The 24,537-nt window shown below is 40.9% G+C and overlaps 1 protein-coding gene across 2 annotated transcripts in view; it reads right to left on the bottom strand.

Annotated features, from left to right (window-relative positions):
• The window catches only part of LOC108273900 (putative methyltransferase NSUN7), a 65,597-nt gene that overhangs the window by 35,950 nt on the left and 5,110 nt on the right, over window positions 1–24,537 (bottom strand). For both annotated transcript variants that reach the window (XM_017483578.3, XM_017483568.3), the window contains exon 3: window positions 2,990–3,048. In XM_017483578.3, coding sequence (XP_017339067.1) covers window positions 2,990–3,048 — 59 coding nt within the window. The remainder of the gene's footprint in view (window positions 1–2,989; window positions 3,049–24,537) is intronic.

Genomic DNA, 24,537 nt, shown 5'->3' on the forward strand with positions numbered 1-24,537 from the left:
GATTTCATGACCTTGATGAAGCATCTCGTAGCTTCATTGTTCAAGCTGTGCACACAATTAACTGCCTGAGCGCAATAGGATAAGATAAAATGCAAAATAATACTATGTGCTGGATCAAATGCTATTCTATAAGGGTGGAAGCCATATTATTAAATTAACATCGTCTTTGATTACAAAATGAGGATTTAAGAGATGAAGATTTAATACTGGCCACTAGGGATATCACGATACCAAAAATCTAGCAGTCGGTACCGATACCACTGAAAAGTATACGTTACTCGATACCAAAGTCGATACCACGGTGTGGTATAAAAATAAAACAAAAAAAATGTAATTAAAAACTCTCCTGGAGGACATCCTCCTCTGACTGATACTGGCAAAAAGAGAGAGAGGGTGAGAGAGAGAGAGAGAGAGAGGGATATTTTAGTTATCAAACACTGTCTGACAATGAGTGGAGGTTACAGTGGAGGTGCACTCCTAAACGCATGTGCGCGCACACACACACACACACACACACACGCGCGCACACACACACACACACACACACACACACACACACACACACACACATTCACACACCCCTTATACTCTGAATACAAGCATTAGTTTAAATTCACTGATATGGTGGCAGGCTAAAAAGATTTATTAAAAGCATGAACATTTGAATAATTATTAGTGACATTACTACATTTAGCTGACAGGACACGGGCTGAGTGGCGATGCATGGTGGCCTATTAGGAGGTAGTTTATAACACTGCAATGCGTTAGTCGTTAACAAATAACGACATTATTCGTTAACAAATAACGAAATAAATTACATAACGTTATCTGGTTTCACAGCTACAATGCCAGCTGCCTCAAACAAACATAATATAGGACCATCTTTCAGGTGCTTCGCCAAATTCCAGGTGTTTCCTCGCTTTGTGTTTGAAATGAACGATAGCATCGGTTGCACACCGGCTTCAGAGCATCAGTTATATGTTTGTTGTCATCCGCCTCGAATGCGAAGTATTTCTATATTCCATACCACATTTCCTCTCAACGAGTTGGGGTGGAGCTAAACTTCTGTAGTTTTTCCCGTGTGCTTGTAGTTGTTGTTGTTCTTCTTCACCACTTGTGGATCAACTAAAACACTTGTGCGTATTTGCTGCCCAGAATGACGTCATTTTCGACCTCAGTGCATTCGACAGAGGAAGGGGGGAAAAAAACATGTTAGTAACATGTTAAACAGCTAACTCGGATGAGTGATGCATATTTTCTTTCTCAAACAGCAAATTGTATAATTGTCACGGTATTTCCCCCGACTGCACGCACTTCCGGGTTTGACTTTGTTTACGTTACCATGTGTGTTTTTGTTTTGGTTTCTGCCCTGTCTCCGCCCCTGTATTGTTATTGGTTGTTTCCTTCATGTGTCATCATCATTCACAGCTGTTCCCGTTTCCCCCTTGAATAGTTGGTCTATTTATACTCTCGTGTTTCTGTTTCTTGTTTGTTTCTGATTTAACAAACAAATAATTCTGTATGTTGATTAAGCTAAAGCTAATACTTGTATAAACAGTATAACTCATTTAAAAGGTACAAAGTTTTACTTTGTTTATTTCTGATGCTGTGTCAGCCATGCTGATTTGACGTCCCTCCGTAAACGTGGAAGGATTTGAGAAGAGTACCCCAAGTTGATCTCTCAGTTGCAGTGGCCTTTCATGTCATGGAAGATATGAAATAAGGGTTCACTAAGTTTCTCTAAATATCCTTTCTTTAAATATACTTTCTTTAAAAGAAAAACTGTTTGCATTATTTGCTATACATGCTGTTGTTACTATTTTTCCACTATTTTTTATGTCCATTCTAATAAATAAAAAAGTTATAAATAAATGGCATAATCTTTCAATTACATTATGTAAGAACACAAAAATGAAATCATAATTGAGAATTGTTCATAAAGTTGAAAATAAATCAAGATTTGCTGTTGGTTATTTTTGCTGTTTTTTTTTTTTTGCAATATCGCCCAGCCCTAACGCACACCCTCATCAAACATTTATCTAACACACTTTGCACTAAGTAATAGAATGGGTTTTAATTTTGCACGCAGGAGTAAAATGCCATAACAACCCTGATTACCATGCACCTGCCACAGTGTGCATCTTTTCAATCAATGTGAGAAAAAAGGAAATTAAGAATGAAGAAAAAAACAAGTTTATGGACCTTTTAAGTAAATGTTACCAATATAATTGTGTACATGTGTACAGTTTGGCTATTCCAATAAACTTTACAATTATTTACTAAGACAAACAATCAGTGATTTTAGGTTTTTAGGTTTACATTTTCTTTAAAAAAAATGTTTATATGGACTTTTTCTATATTGGCTGTGAATGAACAGGAGTGTTCTGGTTGCCTTTTTGAAAATTGTTTAGGTACTGAAATGCGAGACTGACAGCAAGTCTGATCCAAAACATATTAACAGTATATTGCAGATTAGCAATGCGTAAGCAATGAAATAGTAGCTACAGTTTTCACGCTTGGCTAGCTAGGTAGTTTGTTTAAAATCGATGGTCTGGTGCAGTTGTGAATGAATGAATACTGCCCCCAAAACTAGCTAGGTTTTATATACTAGTTTTTATATATGTTTATTTATAACTAATATAATTTAATTATAATTAATTTAATAATTATGCACTGTATATAGTTAACTGGAGTAGGAACTGCTGCGTAGTCATGCTGCAGGCTTTTCTCAGTTCGTCCCACATGAAAACATTTCACTGAACAACAAATGTTTGATCTGTCCACTCAAATCGAGAGGGTTTAGCCCATGTTTTACGTGTTTACGACCAGTGGTTTTCAAGCAGTCCAATATTCTAAAATGAGACTAATGTGACTTATTTGCCTTTTCAAACATGTTGAAAACAACATGGAAATGTGAAAAAGATCCATTTTAACACACATGCCATATTTAATAAAACAACATTTAGGTGTTTTCAATTTTCACACTCACCACTGGCTTAGACAAATAGAAGCTGCTGTCAATCATGATGTCCTCCAATAGCTCCTGATCTGAGGAAGATAAGATCAGTGTTAAATAAACATTACTAACTCTACGTCAAACACTACTCACAGTTGCTCCATGTTATTGATGAATGTATTACATGAAACTGAAACAGCACTGTTATAGGAAAATACTGTTGGGATATTGCAAGTTTGAATCTGGACAAAGCCACAGCCATTGGCTGTGCTTTGTGGGTGGGAGGGGTGACATACTCTCTCTCTCTCTCTCTATTGTCAATCACAACAACACTAGCCAATCGTGGGCATTCATGAGGGTATGCATTTAGAAGAAAGCAGATAGCGCTTACCACTGAGTGTGTTATGCTGCCCTGTAATGCAGCATGAGCTACATTACATGTAGAGAAGTTTTGGTGAGAAAATGGTGGGGATCAGGGGCCAAAAGAATGACACATCATACTTTTTATCCATTTTAAATTATATTTAATATTGTGAAACATCCGCAAAACAAGTTAGTCAGTCCCTACAGGATTTTGCGAACACAGAAATTAACGTAAAATCAAGCGAACGCCACAGTATTCAGAGACGCATCCAATTTTTCAAAATTACAGCAGATTTGGGCCGAGACGCGTCATGTGACGTCATCACAATGTGCACTCAGCCAAAGCCCTCTTTGATTCATGTGTGTCGAACATGATTTCAGCTAAAAGGTCTCATTTACCAGCAAACATCACTGTGAAAGAGCTTGCAAAACAATTTCATGTAATTGCAATTTCGCCAATTCAAGTAGTTTTCCGCAAATTACTCACACAAAATGCTATTTGAACTGGTTAGTTCATGTCATCAATTCTGTTTTGGCGGTTATCTCACTAGCCTCTGTCTTTTCTTTCTCTTGAAGGTAATACGATTTTTGAAATATTGAAGTTAAAATGAAGCAACAGTCACAGGAAGTCCTGAAAACTTCATCATGTTGGAAAGTCTTACTATTACAGCAACAAACAAGGCTAAAAACAGGCTATGTTTCATTACATCATTAATGGTGTCTTTGTAGCACTTCGGCAAGAAAAACTAAACATCGTAAACTGTAAATTGTGGACAGATTACGACACCCATAATTCAGCACTTCCCAATTATAAATGTGTAATGCTGTAATAAAGGGTGCAGATATAAACCAGTAGCAAAGTACATTTAAAATATTAAACTGAGGTTTTGTTTTGTCACCCTTTTGTTGTTTTCTGAGCTGCAATAATGAAACAAAACACTACAGAAAATAACAGCGGGTGTCTAGAGCACTGTGAAGTTACAAAACATGCAGATTTTACTGTGCGCTCGTGAATTGCCATTTGCAGCCTAACCAGTAAGAGTGATGTAGAGTGATCTGAGATTTCAAGCACTTTTATTTCACTCTGTCTGAAGAATACAGGCTGCTCGGACAAGAGCTCGTAAAATAGTGGCGTCTCCCAGAGCATTCCGGGAGAAAAAATGAAAAAAGGAGAGAGCGAGAAACAGAATATTTGATGAGAGGAGAGAGAGGGGGACTTTATGAGTAATAAAGAAAGAGACAGGGGAAGGAGAGGGGGAGATTACACGTCATAAAAAAATAAGAGAACAAGAAAAAGCACATGACGTAGGAGAGTAGAGGCTGAGGCGTGAAAGTGAGAGAGAAAGGAAATGGAAATGAGATTTTACAAGCAATAAAGAAGGGAAGAGGGAGAGGAAAGGAGGTATTAATGACCAAACGAGAGAAAGAGAGAGAGCACATGAGAAGAAAAAGGTATGGTGAGAATACAAGAGAAAAACGTGACAGGGTAAAGAAAGTGAGGGTACAAGAAAACTATCACAGGAGAGAAATAAAGAGAGATGGAGAGAGTGAATGGGAAAATAAGGAAATGGAAAGGAGGAAGAGAATGGTTGATGAGAGAGGGGGAGATTACAGTGGATAATTGAGGGGGAGGGAGAATGAGAGAGAGAGAAAGGAACTTTACAAGCTATAAAAAAAGAAAAGAATGCAGTGCAGCCATGAATAAAAAGAGAAAGAGAGAATGAGAGGAAGAATAGGGATAGCTAGAAGAGAGGAATGAAGTCCACACACACACACACACACACACACACACACACACACACTCACATGTGCATATTATCTTGATTGACAGCTGTGATGTGACGCTGTGTCCATCAATGGAGGGAAAATGTTGCCACGACGACAACCACAACTGCATAACTCATCTGTCCTGAAACCCACCCATCACTATCAAGACAGTATGTGTGTGTGTGTGTGTGTGTGTGTGTGTGTGTGTGTGTGTGTGTGTGTGTGTGTGTTTTAATGCATCATGGGGCTGGGCAGGCTGGGGGGCAACGTTCTTATGGGCCAAGTGATACTGTGGATGGTTGGATGTAATGATTTGGTATTATATGTGTTGTATGTGTTGTATGTGTGTGTGTGTGTGTGTGTCACTATTAAGTGCTTTAACATCCACATTGCAACTAAATACATGACGTACCTTCTATCTCTACATTCCTTTATACTTAATCACTGCTGTAGGCTAAGCTCTGCAACTGCATGTCAACTTATTAACAATTTAAGCTACTTATTGAGCTACACTAAGCTAATGATGTACAGCATTGGTAACAGAACAAACACGATACACACACGGTGAACCCTGGCCAACATTAAAGGTATGTGAAGTCTGTAATATTCTGCAGGTTTATACTAAACAGGTCTTGCTTGTTAATCAGTGGCTGGGACACTGCACTACCCCAGAAGCAGCTGTTTGGGGGGGACCAAGGACCAGGCTTTTTCCAGAAATCATCATTATTGAAAGTGTGTTTCAGAGAATCAGCAGGATGTCTGAGGTTAAATTTATTCATCTTCAGTAAGTTCTTTATCTTGGACAGGGTTGTGGTGGACCTGGAATCTTACATACGCTTGGTGTTAGGGTGGGAATACACCCTGGATGGGATGACAATCCATCACTGGGCACCATGCACACTTTAATTCACATCTAGGTGTAATTTAATGTCATCAGGCCACCAATGAGTTTTGGGGAGGTAGGAAAAACCTGAAAAGCCTGAAGGAAACCCATGCAAACAACTGGAGATCATGCAGTGAAACTCCACATAGAGAGTAACCTGAGCTCAGGATTAAAACTGGTGACCCTGGTGCTGCGATTCAACAATGCCACCATGCCCCAAATTTAGAAATCTTTTAAAAAAAATAAAATAAATAATAATAATAATATGGAGACAAGAAACACTAAAACCAGGAAATACAGAAAGTAGAACAGGAAACAAATGAGAAGAAAAAAAAAAACAGGAAATCACAAAACCTGAAACTATAGGAGCTGGAAAACCAGGAAATACTGAAAAGCTAAACCAGGAACTAGCATGAAACCACAAAACCTAGAAATAATGAATCTAGGAAACACTGAACACTTAAACCAGGAAACATCGACACTAGAAAGAACAGAAGACAGCTAAATACAAAACGTAAATGTGGGAAATCTGCAGGAAGTAAGGAAACTAGGAAACACTGAACAAGGAAACCAGAAAGGAGGTAACCAATAAAGATGGAAATCAGAAAAAAAACCCAGAACATTTAAACCAACTTCCACTTGGCCGATCCTCCGCCATACGGACTCCACCACTAATGGATGGAGCCACTCCAGAGACCGTGAATTGAACGGCTGTTTAAGACCCCCACCCCAGCCCCTGAGGGAGGAGTCTGTCATTACTGTCTTGCGATAAGGAGATACTCCGAGAGTATGGGCCGAGGCTAGAAACCAGGGACAACTCCAAATTCTCAGAGCACGTAGGCATCACTAATGTGTGACACTAATTACTCTCAGAGGTTTCATCCTTAGATGAAAGGATGAAATGATCCTTAGATGAAACCCCTGATTTTTCAGCCAGCACTGAAACGGTCTCATGTGCAATAGGTCCAAAGATATGATGTTGGCTTCTGCTGCCATAAGACACAACAAACTCAGCTTTATCTTGCTCAAGGTTGATAGGATTGACCCTACGTGTGTTGGGGATAGAAACACCCTCATTGTAGTAGAATCCCATATAACCCCATGATGGCCAAATAATCCGACGACGTGGGGTTATAAATATGCTGGTGTAGTTTTCCCCAGAAGCGCGATATTCCATCTTGCACTTCTGGAAAAAAGGGAAGTTTTCTACAGTGTGAGGGGAAAATTGTTTTCACTGGGGAGAAAGCACACATCCAGCCTGCTACGAGCCACTTCCTCCTCCCTAGGCCAGTGTAAATGTGTTTTTCTACAGCCCTAGTAATCACCTCTAGCAGCTATTTATATGCTTGAGAGCTGCTCTCAGTTTTTGGTGCACTGGCTCCTCGGAGTCAGAGAGGGTGGGTTGATATTCCATACCGGAAGGAGGCATTGCGTCTCCTCCTCCATATCCATACAGGATCCCCAGGACCTGAGGAACCCGCAAGGCTCCGAAACCCAACTCCCTTTGGCCAAGAAGTGAACGAGCCGAAAGTGGAGCTGCCTGATTGTGACAAATTCACAATGTGCGCATTCAGCCCCCTCAAGAGCCACTGCAGCATGCAGCATGCCCAAACACTTCACGCAGAAAGTGTGTCCGTCCCCCTCCGTAATAAAACGGGCACAAGGAGTAACACACCTCCTGAACTATCTCTGACTCATATTTTCTTTTCTTTCTTTTTTTTTGCAAAGGGACAGAGAAGTAAAGAGATATATTTTTTTCTTTTGAAAAAATAGAGAAGTGAAGAGATTCTAGGAGCGTTCACACAAACAATTTATATGCGGTCTTTGCTGAAGATAATAAGGCTGATAACATGGTTTACAGGCACAGTTTTATAATCATGCGACGTACAAAATGCCACGTCAGGCCTATAAGGAGTTCCCTTTGAAAGGGGCAGAAAACCTAAACAGAAAAAAAAACCCACTTTAAACACTGAACAGAGGAAACACTGAACACTTAAAAATGAAAGTGGGTAGAAAACAGAGAAAACAGCTACATTAAAAAAAAAGAAAAAAAAGAATAATAAATAAAAAAGAAATGTGAACACCTGGAAACACTCAAACTATAACCAGGAAACCCTGAATGAGGAAACCAGGAAACAAAGTAACCAGTGACGACAGAAACTGGGAAACATTGATACCAGAAAATATAGAAAACACCAAACATGGAACATTTAGGAAAATAGCAAACAGCAATAACATGGAAACTACAGTATAAAGTACAAAATACAGAAGACACAAACCCCCCAAACCTTAAGCAGGAAATAAGGAAACCAGTAAAATGAAAAGCTGGAAACACTGAAACCACTAAATATGGAAATGACCAGGAAATGTGGAACACTAGAGATTGAGAAGAATCTTCAAAGCATAACCAGGAAACATAGAAACATTGAAAAATGAAACCAGGATGCATGATAATGAGCTTGTAAGGCTGGTACCAAGATATCTGAACATGGAGAGAACTGCTCTCTGAGGAAAAAGGACTCTTATAGGAATTAACACTCAAACTCTCTCCCACAGAATTAGCATCTCACCCGAGATAAAACATCACACTGAGTGGAGACGAGAAGATCGCACCTTACATTGCTTCCCTATTCCTCTCTACCCTTCTCTCTCTCTCTGTGTTGAGATCACCTTAAACAAACCCAAGGTCTATATGCATTAAATAACATGTTTAATGTGAATTAGATGTTGACTATACATGATTTAAATCATTCAAAAGGTCTAAGTGCATCTAGAAATATGGTCTCATTCCCTCAGCAACAGTTCAAATCACTATTCCATGTCGTTAAAGGCATACCCTCCCCAGGTCCCTCACACAAATTACCTCCTGTATGTAAATAAGGTACATCCTTCCACAGACATCAAAGCAATCACAAATGCCAACTGGCCCAGATTCCAATTCTAATCACAAACACCACCATTTGATGGACCTACAGAGTATCTGGATATTTAGGGGAGAGCTGGCCAAGGATTCAGGGAATCTGTAGACAGATTTGATTTTCTTATGTTGTATTATTATGTTTTGAATTTCATTGGTAATGTTGAGTAATGCTGAATGTAATTCTTTCTTATTATTATTAGTATTATTGGATTTGGATGTGTTCTTTCCTGGTTAAATAAATTATTAGACTTGATTATTCTGACTTATTCTGAAATAATCGTCTCTAGTAGTTACGTCCTTGTTACTGCAAATCTGCGACCAGGTTAGTAAAGGCTAAAATCCAGGTTTAGGTCGAGCATTGGGGCACGCCAACTGAGATTTTAGAGTCCAGGCTAACAACTTGGCTTTAGTTAAGTGTACTTCATGTGTACAGGCTCAAAATGGATTTTCCGTTTAGGACAACATAAAGTTAATCGACCAAGTCTAAACAAGTTGACATCTAAACCTCTGGTTATTGTAATATTCTTCTAGTTACGTGTACATAGGAAATTATGACGTGAGCATATAAAGCTATTTTTAACTTATTTAATATTGGTCTATCTCTGTAAATTTTAGCGGTCATGATCTCTGACTAGAAATAATGTTACTATAATTAAGTTTCACTATCTAAGGGGACTAAACAAAGCACTTTTCAGATAAAAGTGCAAGCATGGGCGGCCATCTGAATAGTATTAGACAATTACTTCTGTCTAATGACCAAGATTGGCAAGTTTGTGACAGTGTACACGGCCGAGTTTGTGATCCGGCGCAAGACTCTAAGTGACATGGAACCTGAATAAATGAGCACAATCTAAAGTATGGAATTAACTAGAATTATTCAAATGTAAAAGTTCAAAAGTATTTACAAACTTGTGATCTACAAATAACTAGGAAATAAATACAACATTGAGGTTTTTACAATTGGAGTCAGATTTAGTTTAAGAGGGGGTCAAACAGAATTGGAATGAAATTTAACCATTCAAATGTATTTACATCGCTTCGAAAAGACAGAAACACACGCGAATCCTTCTACCATGTCATTGGATACCATCGTTGGACCAATGAGTGGACCCTTACAAGCTCCACACTGGCCCCGCCCACTCAGTACAATATATACCTGTCTATATGTTGTTCAGCTGATTTTAACATTTAAAATAAGACAAAAGGCATTTTGTGCTTCCAGGAACCTTGAAAACAAGACATTGAGACCATGTCCGAATGTGGGTGTGAGAGCTCCAGGCTGCCACAGCGGCCAGTGATGAATGAGAGGACAAAATAACAACGGCTAAAGACAAAGCTGAAGGAAAAACAGGTAGTGACAGATGAATACAACATCTGGGCTCCATTCTTCTTTTTTATCTGTAGGGTTTGCACTCATTACACACACATACACTGTATCAACCCCTTCCTGGCCCCCATAAACATTCTCTATCTATCTATCGCTGCATCAGGCACACACACACACACACACACACACACACACACACACACACACACACACACACCTCTAGGACAGACTTTTAATCAGGTTCTTTAGAAGTGCTAGGCGATTATACATCACCATCAGCCTGATATTTACTGAAGCGCTCCATGCAGGGACAACATTGTTCTGCTCAAGGGCAAGAGGGCCATAAAAACCTCTTCTTTCTCTTTACTCTTGCTCTACAGGCATTCATCCAGACTGAGCTCTTTAACATTTCCCAAAGAGTCTTGCATTGCTGACAGGCCTGAGATCCTTCACAGTCCTCATGAGGAACACAAAATGTATAATTTGTCCACAAAAAAAAAAGCACAGTGAACCAATAATATGCTGATGTTATACTTGCAACACTTGTTTTAACTTTAATTGTTTTAACTTTTAGCACAGTTTCTGGCTCATCTAGCACTAAAAAAAATTATATAGAAGAGCAAATAGGAAGAAACACAGAAACAGAAATCCAGGAAGCACGTAAAGCAAGGAACACAGAACACCTAAATCACAGAAACATAATACAAAAACAAGGAAACAGAACAAAAAAGGAGACAAAACAGGACACAAAGAATGCAGGCAATGCAGAAACACTGAAACAGGGAAACTCAAAATCAGGCATCATAGAAACCAAAGAACAAAGAGCACTTAAACCAGGAATCAGAAAAAGGAAACGAGGAAACACAGAAACCAGGTAAAAGTAAAGAGAAGAAAAACACAGGACATGAAAAACACAGACAATGCAGAAACCAGGACAAGGAAACAGCAACTAACACAGAACACTTAAACCAGGAAAGACAGAAGAGGAAACAGGACATGAGGAAACACTGAAAATAAAGTGGAAAATCATGCAAAACCACACTGTAAAACGGGACAAGTTAATTTAACTCAAAAAAATTTAGGAAAATTTTTAAGTTGATAAATCAATTTCTTTAAGCCAAATACACTTAAATATAACAAAAATGTAACTCAAACTTTGTAATTTAAAATAAATTATTGTTATATTTAAGTGTATTTGACTTAAAGAAATGTATTTATAAAAAGAACACACGGGAAGGATTGGGAAACAAGGAACCAAACCAGGAAACATGGATCAACAAACACCCTCTTAAACCATGAAAACAGAAACCAGAAACCAAGAAATACACATGGAAACCAGAGGAAAAACAAACCTAAGAACACAGAACACAAAACAAAAAACACATTAAACAAGAAATATTGAAACAGGAAACAAAGTAAAATAAAAAGCAGGATTCGAACAACATAGGCAATCCAGAAACCTGGAATCACTGAACACTAAACAGGGAAATAAAGAAACAGGAAACAAGGAAACTTGAGAAACAACAAACAAGGAACACTTAAACCAGGAAACACAGAAACATGAAATATACAAAGAGGAAACAAAACCCAGACATATGGAAAGTAGGAACCACAAACCAGAAAATTCCAACCAGGAAATATGGATCAAGGAGTGTGTTCACTTAAACCACTCATCACTCCTCATCCATCACCACAAGAGAAGCTTATTGTCTCTCCTGCAAGAGATGGAATCAGTTGTACATCTGGGAAACCAATAGCATAATGGCTGATCGTTTTTGTCGAGTACCTCTGTGCCATATGAATGAAGGATTACTCTTTTCCAGTTTTGAGACACTTCAACAGCAATGGACATTATATTAATAACATCTCAGTTTGCACTGCTAGTTATTGTTATGGGGCGATGAAGTGAGTCAGAGCTTGAGTACACTCTTGGATCGTTAGAACCCCTAGAATAATAGTCATGTTCTTTTTAGCAGCAATTATTACATCATTTAATGATCTACAATTTTTCACTTCCTACAGCCTCTGAAGCACTTTTCTTCCACTGCTGAAGAAGGATGTCCTGTTTCTCTTCAGATAATGTTTTACATCATTTTCACCCTCATCAAATCATGGACAAGGGGCGGGGTCATCCTGGAAGAGACCACTCCTACCATTTCAGTATTTAAGTGTAAGAACTTAAATGTTAAGTGTTATATAAGGAACAATGAATGAAGAAAAGCTGAAATGCAACAAGGAGTTTGTTTACAATGACAGTGTGCGTAACTAGGCAACAATGTTCTCTTCCATTACATGACGTGTTAGTATGTCCTAATACTTGCATGCTCTTTTGCTACACACTCAAATGTATGTACCCTTTCTTCACAAAAAGAGTACATACTTTTAGTGCATAGAATAAGTAAGCGAATTGGGATTCGAACATGGATATTGACAGTGCTTTGAAATGGTGACCAAATCACAATATAGGCCTTCACTGAAGATTGTGATATACTGAACCATATACTATACCAAAATATATAAACATGTCTTATATTGTCAGCCAGGTAAAGTTGAAACATGAAAACTAATTAAAATGTATGGGCTAATGAGCATGTAAAGAAAGCTATCACTCTCCTAGGAGGCAAATAGACAGCCTCGAAGGTCATTCAGCCAATCAAATCGATCTGCAGCTGTGCTCATTTGCATGTCGTTTAAATTGGACGTAAAATGACAAGTTGTGCATGTGCAGAAAACCAAGTACGCTCTACAGAGTGCGATACAAATGACTCACATACGAGATCAAGGACAGAGAGGGTTGAGAAGCTGACAGAGAGACGGATGTAAAGGAGGAAATGTGGATGTGGAAAAGGTTATAGTAGATAAGTGAAATGAGAGCGAGTGATGAGGTGACTGAAAGTGATATAAGAGAGAGAGAGAGAGATGCAATAGTCCACATTCACACATTTAAAACCTGCTGAGTCCATACACTGTAGCGCTATTAGTTTAATCTGACGCCATGACACACATATATACACACACGTACACATACATTGTGATAATCATGAGATCAGTACACACTTAATACACTTACAATGCCTGTCATTCCTCACCTTCACTGTGGCATGAAAGCTGAGTGTGTGTGTGTGTTTGTGTGTGTGTGTGTGTGTGTGTGTGTGTGTGTGTGTATGTGTGTGCTTGAGGATGGATGGATAAGTAATGTGTGTGTGCTTGGATGTGCTATGTATATATAATGTGCATATAATGATATGGGTGTGAGAATCCTTAAGCACTAAATCAATTAGATTTTGATTCAGTGTACCATGATGTGATGATAAATTGCTTCTTTATGCATTGTAATGCATCTCAATTGAAAATAAAATTCAACAGCATATACTATATATATGTATATATATTTTTGCAGTAAAACCACTTGCTGATTTTCAAATATAACAAAAGAAAAAGGAATTTTCTTCATGGCTGTCAGAAAGATCTGATATCGGAAAAAAAGTTTATTGCTTCCAAGTTTACAATAGTGTTTGTGATCACTTAGGAATAATACACTTAGGGGAATGTTGTTATGGGAAAATAATCAACACTGGGGTGGAGTGTGGTGCAGCCCAACATTAAGCATAGTAGATTTTTAGAAGAGAATTCATAGAAAGAGTCACGAAACCTCCCTCTTTCAGCTCAAGTCTACCTCTCAATGGTTTTGAATAATGCAGCTTAAATGGGCATGGATGGCTGTGTGAAGAAGGGAGGGGGAGTGGGCGTGGCAGGGGAGGAATAGGGGGCGAACCTTCAGAACACTCAAAAAAAAAAAAGATGGATAGTGACAAAGTTTGCAGATGAGGCAGAAAACGTCTCTCCTCCTGAATTCCCAGGGCTAAATGGAGACACAATAGATAGCAGTGCAGGTCCTAAGCCCTGTGTATTTGAATCATTAGCCCCTGGCGTGACTATGGAAGGTAACATACCTGCGAGAAGTTGGCCCCCCACCCAACGCAAAATGTCGGCAAAATAATGTCAATCGTTTGTGCTCCGTTTGTGCCGTAAAAAATATCGTTTGTGCTGCTTCGTTTCTGGAGATATTAAAAGAATATTTATAGGCCATTCTGGGGTCACACTCAGCCCCCCAGGCTCCAAATTCACTCCAAATAGTCTCAATCATTTGTGCTCCGTTTGTGCCACTAAAAATTCCGTTTGTGCTGCTTTCATTTTTAAAATATTAGACATTGAATTATGGTGCGGTGACATCACCAGCACCCCACATGCTCCAAGTTCATTCCAAATAGGCTCGTTTGTGCTCCATTTGTGCTCGTTTGTGCCGATAAACGCTTCGTTTGTGCTGCTTCGGATTTGGAGATATTAAAAGAATATTTATGTCATTCTGAGGTCACTCAGACCCCCCCAATTCGAAGCATTTATCGGCACAAACCAGCACAAACGATTGAGACTATTTGGGGTGAATTTGGAGCATGTGGGGGGCTGAGTAACCTCAGAATGACGGAATGTAGGAATAATTGATAGATAATAGGCTCAAGCTTTTCACAAATAAAAAGGTGACGGTTCTCCCCTTTAACACGGACTCTCGTTGCATAATTGTACACGCAATGGCCCACAGAGCTTTGATATTATATTACATATTGTCCATCCATCCATCCATCCTCAACCGCTTATCCGTTATCGGGTCGCGGGGGCAGCAGCTCCAGCAGGGGACCCCAAACTTCCCTTTCCCGAGCCACATTAACCAGCTCTGACTGGGGGATCTCCACCTGGTCCTGGGTCTTCCCCAAGGTCTCCTCCCAGGTGGACATGCCTGGAACACCTCCCTAGGGAGGCACTCAGGGGGCATCCTTACCAGGTGCCCAAACCACCTCAACTGGCTCCTTTCAACGCAAAGGAGCAGTGACTCTACTCTGGGTTCCTCTCGGATAACCGAGCTTCTCACCCTATCTCTAAGGGAGAGGCCAGCCACCCTCTTGAGAAAACCCATTTCGGCCTCTTGTACCCGCGATCTAGTTCTTTCGGTAACTACCCAGCCTTCATGACAATAGGTGAGGGTAGGACCGAAGATTGCCCAGTAAATCGAGAGCTTTGCCTTCCGGCTCAGCTCTCTTTTCGTCACAACGGTGCGGTAATGCGATTGCAATACTGCTCCCGCTGCTCTGATTCTCTGGCCAATCTCCTGCTCACATGTCCCCTCACTCGTGAACAAGACCCTGAGGTACTTGAACTCCTTCACTTGGGTTAAGTACTCATTCCCTACCCGGAGTAGGCACTCCATTTGTTTCCTGCTGAGAACCATGGCCTCAGATTTAGAGGTGCTAATCCTCATCCCAGCCTCTTCACACTCAGCTGCGAACCGATCCAGTGAGTGCTGGAGGTCACGGATGCCATCAGGACCACATCATCTGCAAAAAGCAGCGATGAGATCATTAGGTCACCAAACCACAACCCCTCCCCACCATGACTATGCCTCGATATCCTGTGCATGAATATCGCAAACAGGATTGGTGACAAAGCACAGCCCTGACGGAGACCAACCCCCACCTGGAACGAGTCCGACTTTTTGCTGAGCATCCGGACACAGCTCTCGCTTTGGGAGTATTGCGATTGGATAGCCCTAAGAATGGAACCCCTCACCCCATACTCCCTCAGCACCTCCCACAGTAAACCCCTGGGGACCCGGTCATATGCCTTCTACAAATCCACAAAACACAAGTAGACTAGATACTTGTGGCCGACTATTGGCCGAACCCTCCGTTTCAGCACCCTGGAGCAGACTTTACCAGGGAGGCTGAGAAGTGTGATACCCCTATAGTTGGCGCACACGCTCTGGTCCCCCTTTTTGAACAGGGGAACCACCACCCCAGTCTGCCACTCCTTGGGCACTGTCCCTGACTTCCACGCAATGTTAAAGAGGAGTGTCATCCAAGACATCCCCTCCACACCCAGAGCTTTCAGCATTTCTGGACGGATCTCATCAATCCCTGGGGCTTTGCCACTGTGTAGTTGTTTGACTACCTCAGTGACCTCCACCAGGGAAACTGACGATGATCCCCCATCATCCTCCACCTCTGCCTCTACCATAGAGGACGTGTTAGTCGGATTCAAGAGTTCCTCAAAGTGTTCCTTCCACCGTGCAATTACTTCCTCAGTTGAGGTCAACAGTGTCCCATCCTTACTGTACACAGCTTGGATAGTTCCCCATTTCCCCCTCCTGAGGTGGCGGAGGTGGCAGATGGTATTATATATTGTATGTAAAGTTTTTATAACATATATTATTATTGTTTTCCTCTAGCCAGAGGCAGCACAGATGGGAGAAGTGTCTGAATGTTAGTTAGCTAATAGGCTCAAGCTTTTCACAAATAAAAAGGCGAAGGTTCTTCCCTTCAACATGGCCTCTCATTGTATAGTTTTGCATGTGATGGCCCATGGAGCTTTAAGCGGTGTAATTAGCTCCAAAGGGAAGTAAAACTGTCATGGTTAAAAATTAGACACATACCTCATTTGAAGGGATAGAAAAGTCCTCGGGACTGAGTACCACATCATTGTGTAGACACAAACTGCTTTCATGGGCAAGTCTGAAGTCCACCATTCTCCAATTCTCATAGCTCTCCCAAGAAAACACACTCGAACTCTTACACCACTGACACAAACACTTGCAACCCATTTGAACGCCGCTCTCATCTACAACATCTGTAGGAAAGCACCACGTGAATAATTAATAAACAGCATCTTCTCATAGGATAAGAACACGCAGTCTCCTGAATATTTATGAGACACCGACACGTCATCGAAGTACTATAGTACATTGCTAGATCACTGTGACGTGTGACAGAACGAGATCTTAAACCAGGGAGACGAAAATAGCTGAAAAAAGCTACAAATTAAACAGTTTTCTCCAACAATTAAAATTAACAGATGCTAAGATTGTCTTTTATGATGTGTGATACGCACACCAATGTTAAAATCTCAGAAAATGTAGTTTAGTGTTTCATGACTGTTTAGCTCTAACAAATATTTTGTTCTTCTTAAAGCACAGCAATTTGCCAATGGAAATCCAATCATAATCGAGAATTCAATATTCATCAATATTTCATTATGGTAAAAAGAAATTATATTGTCTGCATTCCATATTAGTATAAACATCAAGAATGTCTATAAATAGGCCTAGGTTTGTGCTTACATGCAGTAGATACTATATATTCTGATTAACATGAGTGTGTGTGAGAGAGAGAGAGAGTGAGAGAGAAAGAGAGAATATGCTTATATGCATAACAGTACATATATGTTTACTGTATATGTGTATTTACATGCATTATAAGTCTATGTGATGTCCATATTTGGGGCTTGGGTGCAAAAATATATAACCGTCCATATCCTTTCAACACATGTAGCACTGTTTGTCTTTATAATGGAATCTCACAGATTATGTCACCCAGATCCGGTTCCCTTTTGAATCTGGTTCCTCTCATGGGTTTCAGCCTCATGTTTTTCCTTTCCACTGTCGCTTGTCCTGAGCTTGGCTACATGCTTCATGATAGCGTCCTCCTTTGAGAGCATTCAGCCTGAGACAGATGATGTCACTCCAATTGCTAGAGAGCTGTACTCTGCATACATGTCAGAGTAAAATTCACATTTAAAACTAGTACAGTGCATCCGGAAAGTATTCACAGTACTTCACTTTTTCCACATTTTATGTTGTTACAGCCTTATTCCAAAATGGATGAAACTAATTATTTTCCTCAAACAAAACCCTATAATGACAACGTGAAAGAAGTTTGTTTGAAATCTTTGCAAATTTATTAAAAATAAAAAACAAAAAAAGCTCATATACATAAGTATTCACAGCCTTTGCCATGACACTCAAAATTGAGCTCAGGTGCATCCTGTTTTCACTGATCCTTGACATCCTTGAGATGTTTCTACAACTTGACCAGAGTCCACCTGTGGTAAATTCAGTTGATTGGACATGATTTGGAAAGGCACACACCTGTCTATATAAGGTCCCACAGTTAACAATGCATGTCAGAGCACAAACCAAGCCATGAAGACCAAGGAATTGTTTGGAGACCTCTAAGACAGGATTGTATCGAGGCACAGATCAGGGGGAGGGTACAGAAATATTTCTGCAGCATTGAAGGTCCCAATGAGCACAGTGGCCTCCATCATTCGTAAATGGAAGAAGTTTGGAACCAACAGGACTCTTCGTAGAGCTGGCCACCCGGCCAAACTGAGTGATAGGGGAAGAAGGGCCTTAATCAGGGAGGTGACCAAAAACCAGATGGTCACTCTGACAGAGCTCCAGCCTGTCTCTGTGGAGAAAGGAGAACCTTCTGGAAGAACAACCATCTCTGCAGCACTCCACCAATCAGGCCTGTATGGTAGAGCAGCCAGACAGAAGCCACTCCTCAGTAAAAGGCACATGACAGCCCGCCTGGAGTTTGCCAAAAGGCACCTGAAGGACTCCCAGACCATGATGAAACAAAGATTGAACTCTTTGGCCTGAATGGCAAGTGTCATGTCTGGAGGAAACCAGGCACCACTCATCACCTGGCCAATACCATCCCGACAGTGAAGCACGGTGGTGGAAGCATCATGCTGTGGGGATGTTTTTCAGCGGCAGGAACTGGGAGACTAGTCAGGATCGAGGGAAAGATGAATGCAGCAATGTACAGAGACATCCTTGAAGAAAACCTGCTCCAGAGCGCTCTGGACCTCAGACTGGGGAAAAGGTTCATCTTCCAACAGAACAATGACCCTAAGCACACAGCCAAGATAACAAAGGAGTGCCTACAGGATAACTCTGTGAATGCACTTGAGTGGCCCAGCCAGAGCCCAGACTTGAACCCGATTGAACATCTCTGGAGAGATCTGAAAATGGCTGTGAACCGACGCTCCCCATCCAACCTGACGGAGCTTGAGAGGTCCTGCAAAGAAGAATGGGAGAAACTGCCCAAAAATAGGGGTGCCAGGCTTGTAGCATCATACTCAAAAAGACTTGAGGCTGTAATTGGTGCCAAAGGTACTTCAACAAAGTATTCAGCAAAGGCTGTGAACACTTATGTACACGTGCTTTTTTGTTTTTTATTTTTAATAAATTTGCAAATATTTCAAACAAACTTCTTTTACATTGTCATTATGGAGTAGTTTGTAGAATTTTGAGGAAAATAATGAATTTAATCCATTTTGGAATAAGGCTGTAACATAACAAAATGTGGAAAAAGTGAAGCGCCGTGAATACTTTCTGGATGCAAAATTTTGTGACCATCCACCTGCCCATCACAGCCATATGTGGGTCTTCCCCAAAATGTTGTGTACAACTGTACCAAGCTGCACTATGTAAGCAATAGGAGGACATGGAGGAGTCCGGGTACAAGTGGGAGCCTGTTGACTGGGCTGGTGCCATCAACCCACTCCCTCCCCTATTGTGGATCTGGTTCAGCGGATGGAGTCAGTGGAGAACGTGAGTCAGTCTCCCTGCTCGTCTGAGGATGCTGCTCAGACTTTTGGATCAGCTGAGGACGTTGCTCAGTCACCCTGGTTGGCTGAAGATGTTGCTCCGTGTCCCGACAAACCCAAGTGCTCCCCTCTGTTCGCCAACCCCGCGCACAACACCGCTATGCTTGCCTGCTCCGCTGAGGAACTCGCCCTGCTTTTCTGCCGAGGGCATCGCTCAGCACTTTTCTGCTCCGCTGAGGACATTACTCAGCCTTTCTGTTCAGGTGAGGACGTCGCTCTGCCTTCTTGCTTGGCTGAGGATGTCGCTCTTTTCCCTCCTGCTCGGCTGAGGACGTCGCTCTGCCATCCTGCTTGGCAGAGTATGTCACTCTGCCTTCCTGCTCGGGTGAGGACGTCGCTCTGGCTTCCAGCTCGGCTGAGGACGTCGCTCTGCCTTCCTGCTCGTCTGAGGACGTCGCTCTGCCTTCCTGCTCGGCTGAGGACGTCACTTTGCCTTCCTGCTCGGCTGAGGACGTCGCTCTGCCATCCTGCTCGGCTGAGGTCGTCGCTCTGCCATCCTGCTTCGCTGAGGACATCGCTTTGCCTCCATGTTACGTTGAAGACGTCGTTCCTCTGCACACCGTATGTCACTCCCCCTTCCTGTTCCACAGAGGGCATCGTTTCCCCCTCATGCTTCGCGGAGAGCATCGTTCCTCCCTTAGGCCTCGTGGAGAACCTCGCTCCCTTCTCTGGCCTTGCGGAGAACCTCGCTCCCCTCTATGGCCTCGTGGAAATCTTGGCCCTTCCCTCGGGCCTCACGGAGAACCTTGCTGCCCGCTTCTGTCCTGCTGAAGAAGTTGTCCCACTGTCCTGTTCCGCTGAGGACGTTGCATTGTTTTCTTGCTCCGCTGTGGACACCGCTCAGTCTCCTGGTTCAGCTAGGGACATTTTACCCAGGGGGCCAGGACCGCCAGAGGGAGGGAGTGCATTTTGGGTGCTCCGAGAGAAGCACCCCTTGGGGGGGGGTCTGTCATGTATCAAGGAGGGAACTCTGGACTTCATTTCCCAGCAGCCACTGCACCATACTACATCAGTGTCACATTACCACCTGCACCTGTATCACATTTCCGTTTAATGAGCACTCCTATATACAGCCACTGTTTGCACTGCTTCCTCGTCCTACGTATGGTCTAACTTGACATTTGTCCCTGTACCATGTTTTGTTTCTTAGTTTATGTTTAGCCTTAGCCACAGTATTTTGCCTAGTTGCCTTAGTGTCTTTTGGAGTTGGGTTACTTATTATTAAATATTTGAAGATCTGCGCTTACATCCGTATCCATCTTTGTAACGTGACAATAAGACAAAACAGTGAAACAGCGGGGGTTTATGTAGACAAACTAATCAAGAACTAACACAAAACAAGTGAACACAGTCAGATAACAAAGCAATGACAGGATATGAACAAAAAAACAAAACAAACACATGGTGATTGTCATCATGGGAAACGTGATATAAGGGGGAATCCATGGCACATAATATACAGTATTTCCTAACTATATGGTAAACAACATGGGTTGATTTTGAAGATAATTCGAAAGTATCTCTAGCAAGATCTTCAGTTATTTGAATCTTCAGTGTTTAGTCAAGATAATGTGTATTTGCACGCGTTCTGTTGTGGAATGTAGTTCGCTTTAATATGCGTGTGCAGCTTTTTGTGAGGTCCCACCAATATCTCCATAATGATACAGAATTTTGATTGCCAAATATCTTAGTCGTTTTCTCGATAGTAAAGTTGAGATTAGGGGTAGGTTGGGTGTAGGGATAGCATTAATTAGCTACAGCAATAATTAAGACAGAGGCAGAATCTCACCAAGATACTAATCCCAGTGTGTGTATACATACACTAAATTTAAAAAAAAAAAAAAAATATATATATATATATATATATATATATATATATATATATATATATATATATATATATATATATATATTATATATGTGTGTGTGTGTGTGTGTGTATGTGTGTGTCTGACAGCTGTATTGATTTTGGAGCATGGTTCTGCATTGTTGCAGATATAGGGTGACGGGGTGATTAGGCTTTTCCCAGGTGTGTCGTCTTATTTAAATGTGTTCGGCGTGCAAGAACCCTGAATCGATACGAGCCTAATCATCATCGCTGATTCCCTGATTATCCACACACATACACACACACTTGACAGATTGCAAAAGATATCTATGTGTAGCCTGAGCAGAATCTTGAAAGCTTTTAAATGTCCATTTCATGACACCATTTCCATTTCCTCCCCCTTTTGCCCTCTGCCTGACATGAATTGTACCAGAATTGTATCATAAATGTGTAATAACAACTAGAGAAAGATGTTAGCATTGAATACGCAATTCTGATTAATCAGAATGTGCTGATTAATTTTCTATAATAGCAGCTCAGACAGTAGTTTGGCTACAAGGTTTATATTAATGCCTTCGTTATTGTTTCTGTAGTAAAAACTTACACAGGGGCTTGGATGTCGGATGTTTCATACATATAAACAGATTTAAAAACCTGTGTAGTTGTTGATATGTTAAAGTTTTCTGTGAGGAGGCATATATTTAGTGTTTACGGAAAGAGTCTAGTGTCAGAGTAACACTCAGAAGTTTTTCCACCTTGGGAGAGTCTTCAGGACAGACTTACAGTTTCCTGGTAACAAGACAAATTTTGTCATTTTTTTTGTCTTATTAACTTCAAGAGTTAATAAAAGAGAGGCTGGTAAAGGAATGATCATGAATGCTGCCATGAACCTGAATAGGACAAAGAGATTTTTGTAGATGTATACATATTTCCTGCATAAGTGGACCTGTATGAACCCTCAGTGTTTCTTAAAACAGCCAGCACACTAGCATTAAGGACAAAATGAAACATTAATGAATCGGAAAAGCTTCACTTGTACAATGGTGTTTAATGAATACGGCATTCTGGGAAATGTGGGTTTAGCTTAAAGCCGTGCTGATACTAGGCGTGCTCAGTGGATGCGTTCATTCCCTCCCTCTATCTCAAACACTTTCTGCTTCCCTACCACATCCTCTTCTAATCTCTTTTATCTGTGTGTTTATCACTCCTCCACTGTTCTCAAGCTCCCACACGCCTTGGGCTGCCCAGACAGCAGATCATTGGCTAAATTGATTTGTTGCATTGTGGGTAATGGGATTCCTCCTGGGCATGCCAGCCTTTTCCCACTTCTTTCCTCAATCAACCTATCAAAACTCGTTTTGGCCTACCATTGACACCTTGAGTGCAATCTGTCCTAGACAGACACACACCCGCACACACACACCCGCACACACACACACACACACACACACACACACACACATGCTCATTTGACTACTAGTTCAGAGTTTCTTTTCTCTCTCTCCCTCTCTCCCACACACACACACACACACACACACACACATACACATGCACATGCTCAACTGACTACTAGTTCAGTTTCTTTTCTCTCTCTCTTTCTCTCTCTCTCTCACACACACACACACACAATGTTCAATCAACTTTGGAAAAGTGTCTGCATTTCATGATAATTGCCTTTATAGCCATTTAACCAATTGAAAACACAATACATAAACTCAGAAAAAAAAACCTTTTCAGGAGACCGTATTTTTAAGATAATTGTGTAAAATCCAAATAAGCTTTACAGATCTTTATTGGAAAGGGTTGAAACGATGTTTTTCATGGTTGTTCAATGAACCATAAACAATTATTGCACATGCACCTGTGGAACAGTCCTTAAGAAACAAACAATTTACAGGTGGTAGGAATTAAGGTCACAGTCACAATAACTTAGGACACTAGATAGACCTTTCTACTGACTCTGAAAAACACCAGAAGAAAGCTGTCTGGGGTTCTTGCTCACTTGCGTAAACATGTCATAGGTCTGCTGCAGGGAGGCATGAGGACTGCAGATGTGGCCATAGCAATAAACTGCAATGTCTGTAATGTAAGACGTCAAAGACAGTGCTACAGGGAGACCGGAAGGACAGCTGATTGTTGCAGTGGAAAATTACATGTAAGCATGTGTCCCCCCAAGACGTGATCGAGAACTTGCAAATGCCTTGGTGGAAGAGTGGGGTAACATCTCACAGCAAGAACTGATCAATCTGGTCCAGTCCATGAGGATGAGATGCACTGTAGCACTTAAAGTAGCTGGTGGCCACCAGATACTGACTGTTGATATTGACCCCCCCTTTGTTCAGGGACTCATTATTCCATTTCTGTTCATCAAATGTCTGTGAAACCTGACCAGTTTATGTCTCAGTTGTTGAAACTTTTTATGTTAATACAAATATTTACAAGTTAAGAAATATGGTGGAAATAAAAGCAGTTGAGTTTATAATGCTAATTGTGTCTGCCATTTTGTTCACATTTTCATCGAGTTTTTCAAAATGATGGTATCTATTTTTCAAACCTATGGGATCCATGTGGTCATGCCTTTAAATTTGTTCAAAATACATACAGTATGTTGCATACAAAGACTGACATGTCTTTTCAAAATTGGACAGATCTCAATACAAATACATTTGTCCCCAGAGTTAAATAATATACTTAAACAAACAGTATCATGAAGACCAAGGAGCTATCAAAACAAGTCCAGGACAAAGTTCTGTAATAATATCAATCAGAATTTTCAATCAATTAGAGTTACAATGGTAGCTTTTAACATGTGCTCCCACCAACGTGTTTAAGACAGATAGTCTTACACCATGGTGTAAGACAGATAATATGAAAGATACATTCCTTGCACAGCTATAGTTGAAGAGGGGGAATAACATACCAGTGCAGCATGCCCCTGATTCAGTAAAGAAGATGGAGGGAGATGACATCACAACAACCAAGCACTAAA

This window comes from Ictalurus punctatus, chromosome 2, assembly GCF_001660625.3.
Source record: "Ictalurus punctatus breed USDA103 chromosome 2, Coco_2.0, whole genome shotgun sequence".
Taxonomy (NCBI): domain Eukaryota; kingdom Metazoa; phylum Chordata; class Actinopteri; order Siluriformes; family Ictaluridae; genus Ictalurus; species Ictalurus punctatus.